Source organism: Eimeria acervulina, genomic scaffold, assembly GCF_000499425.1.
Source record: "Eimeria acervulina Houghton genomic scaffold, Eah_scaff2159, whole genome shotgun sequence".
Lineage (NCBI taxonomy): Eukaryota > Apicomplexa > Conoidasida > Eucoccidiorida > Eimeriidae > Eimeria > Eimeria acervulina.
The window spans coordinates 502-3068 of record NW_013550025.1 but is presented as its reverse complement, the minus strand read 5'-3'; the positions used below and the strand labels follow the sequence as shown (position 1 = coordinate 3068).

General features: G+C 47.4%; 1 protein-coding gene across 1 annotated transcript; it reads left to right on the top strand.

Annotated features, from left to right (window-relative positions):
- Positions 1 to 957: 957 nt before the first annotated feature.
- EAH_00065330 (hypothetical protein) lies at positions 958 to 2340 on the top strand (the record flags this gene model as incomplete). Its single annotated transcript, XM_013396564.1, has 1 exon — positions 958 to 2340. The coding sequence occupies one exon, from the start codon at positions 958 to 960 to the stop codon at positions 2338 to 2340; it is 1383 nt and encodes a 460-aa protein (XP_013252018.1).
- Between the last annotated feature and the right edge of the window lie 227 nt (positions 2341 to 2567).

Genomic DNA, 2567 nt, shown 5'->3' with positions numbered 1-2567 from the left:
TATATATATTATATTGCTGCCCCCAGGGGGTCAGGCTAGTGTTGGAGAATTACAAATTTGTTTTGCATGCAAATAAAATAAATAAAAATAAATAAAAATAAATAAAAATAAATTTGTTTTTAAAATATTAAATTAAAAGATGAGTAAATAGAAGAGTAAATAAAAAAGAAACTCCGTCGGTATTTTTTGTTCTTTTATTGCATGAATAAACAAAAGAGAATATATTATTATAATATTTTAACTCTATTTAAATTAATAAATATTAATTAATATTAATATATATTAATTTATATTAATCAGAGATGTACGAGTACAGAGGGATAGCGCTGTCTCTTCCTCTTCTTCATTGGGGTGTATGTGCAGCTCAGCGATGCATTATTTTCGTGTTTTTTGTTTATATTTTGGGCAAAATAAACTCAATTTATATATTTTTATGTTTTTAAAATATAAAAACGTGCAGAGAAACCGATAAAACTACAGAAGATAAAGCTAGCAGCAGCAAAGAGGTATGAACGAAGACGTGTATATATATGCGTCAGGTGTATGCACGCGACAGAGGCTTTAAAACAGTCTTTAAAACAATAAAAATAAAATTAATTTAAAATTAATATTCTTTTCACTGCAAAAAGTAAATAAAATAGGGCAAAACACCTTTATTTCAAAGCTAAATTCTGCTGCTGCTGCTGCTGCTGCTGCTGCTGCTATACCAGCAGCAGCCGCTGCCGCTGCCGCTGCTGCTGCTGCTGCTGCTGCTGCTGCGGCTCCGTCCCTCACCACTCGACTCCTCCCCTCGCTGCTACTTACCTTCAGCATTCTGCTGCTGTTTGCTGCTGTTGCATCTTCTGTTTCTTTTGTATTTTTTTGTGGTAGCTACTGCAGCAACATACACCTTTAAATATATACATATATCTATATATATCTATATTTTTATCTACACCTACCCTTCTATATAATAAGATGCTAGGCAGCAGCAGAAGACGCCTAGGCGCTGTTGCAGTGCTGTTTGCTGCTGCTCCTTTGCTGCAGACAGCTGAACTAAGTGCAGCAGCAGCAGATCTTCTCGATAGCAGCACTTCAAATAGCAGTTTGAATCCTCCTTCTACGATTAAGCTCCCACCTCAAGCAGCAGCAGCAGCAGCAGCAGCAGCAGCAGCGGCAGCAGCAGCAGCAGCAGAAGCAGATACTGCGGATCCAGAAGAAGAGCAAGAAGAAGAAGAAGCAGCAGACGCAGAAGCAGACTTAGGAGAAGCACTCGCAGATCTCTTCAGTGCATTGTTTGATAACTCACCAATCGCAGATGCAGTTGCTGCTGCCTTCTCACCTGCTGTCACTTCAGCAACAAGGAAGCTGCAGGAGCAGCAGCAGCTGCAGCAGCAGCAGCAGCAGCTGCTGCAGCAGCAGCAGCAGCAGCAGCAACAGATGCAGGAGGAGCAGCTGCAGCAGCAGCTGCTGGAGCAGCAGCAGATGCAGGAGCAGCAGCAGATGCAGGAGCAGCAGCAGATGCAGGAGCAGCAGCGGCAGCAGCAGCAGCAGCGGCAGCGGCAGCAGCAGCAGCAGCGGCAGCAGCGGCAGCAGCGTCAGCAGCAGCAGAAGCTGCAGCAGCAGCAGGAGCAGCAGCAGCAGCAAGAGAGAGAGAGAGAGATGACACCGTCTATGCTTAGGAGGCCGACTGAAGAAGACGAGGAGCAGCTGCAGCAACAGATAGAAGAAGAAACGAAGAAGCAGCGAGAAGAGGCTTTGCTGCTGCTTAGTCATGTCGCCCAGCAGCAAGGAGAAAGGCGAAAGCAGCAGAAGCAGCTGGCAGAGAGAGAGAGGGAGACGAAGCAGCAGCAAGAGGAGCTGCGTAGGCTGCAGCAGCAGCAGCAGCAGCAAGAGGAGAAGGAACAGCAGCAGCAGAAGAAAGAAGAGGAGGAGCGGCAGCAGCAGCAGCAAGAGGAGAAGGAGCAGCAGCAGCAGCAGAAGCAAGAAGAAGAGCAGCAGCAGAAGCAAGAAGAAGAGCAGCAGCAGAAGAAAGAAGAAGAGCAGCAGCAGAAGCAAGAAGAAGAGCAGCAGCAGAAGCAAGAAGAGGAGGAGCAGCAGCAGAAGCAAGAAGAAGAGCAGCAGCAGCAGCAGGGAGAGAAGCCGGAGGAGCAGCAACCTGAGGAAGAGAAGCAGAAGCAGCCAGAGAAGCCGGAGAAGCAGCAGCAAGATAAGCTGAAGGAGCAGCAGCAGCAGCAGCAGCAGCAGCAGGAAGAGGAAGAGCGCCCCCAAAGACCATCAACTTTCCGCAGGATATATGATAAAATTAAGGATGGTCTGTCTTCGGGTGTACGCAGAATCAGAGGATTAAGAGGAGACTAAACGCAGCAGCAGCAGCAGCAGCAGCTACGATAGTAGTAGCAGCAGCAGCAGCAGCAGCAGCTACGATAGTAGCAGCAGCAGAAGCAGCAGCTACGGCGGCAGCGTGATGCAACAACAGCAGCAGCAATAACAGCTGCAGAAGCAGCAGCTGCAGCAGCAACAGCTGCAGAAGCAGCAGCTGCAGCAGCAGCAGCAGCAGCAGCAACAGCTGCAGAAGCAGCAGCTGC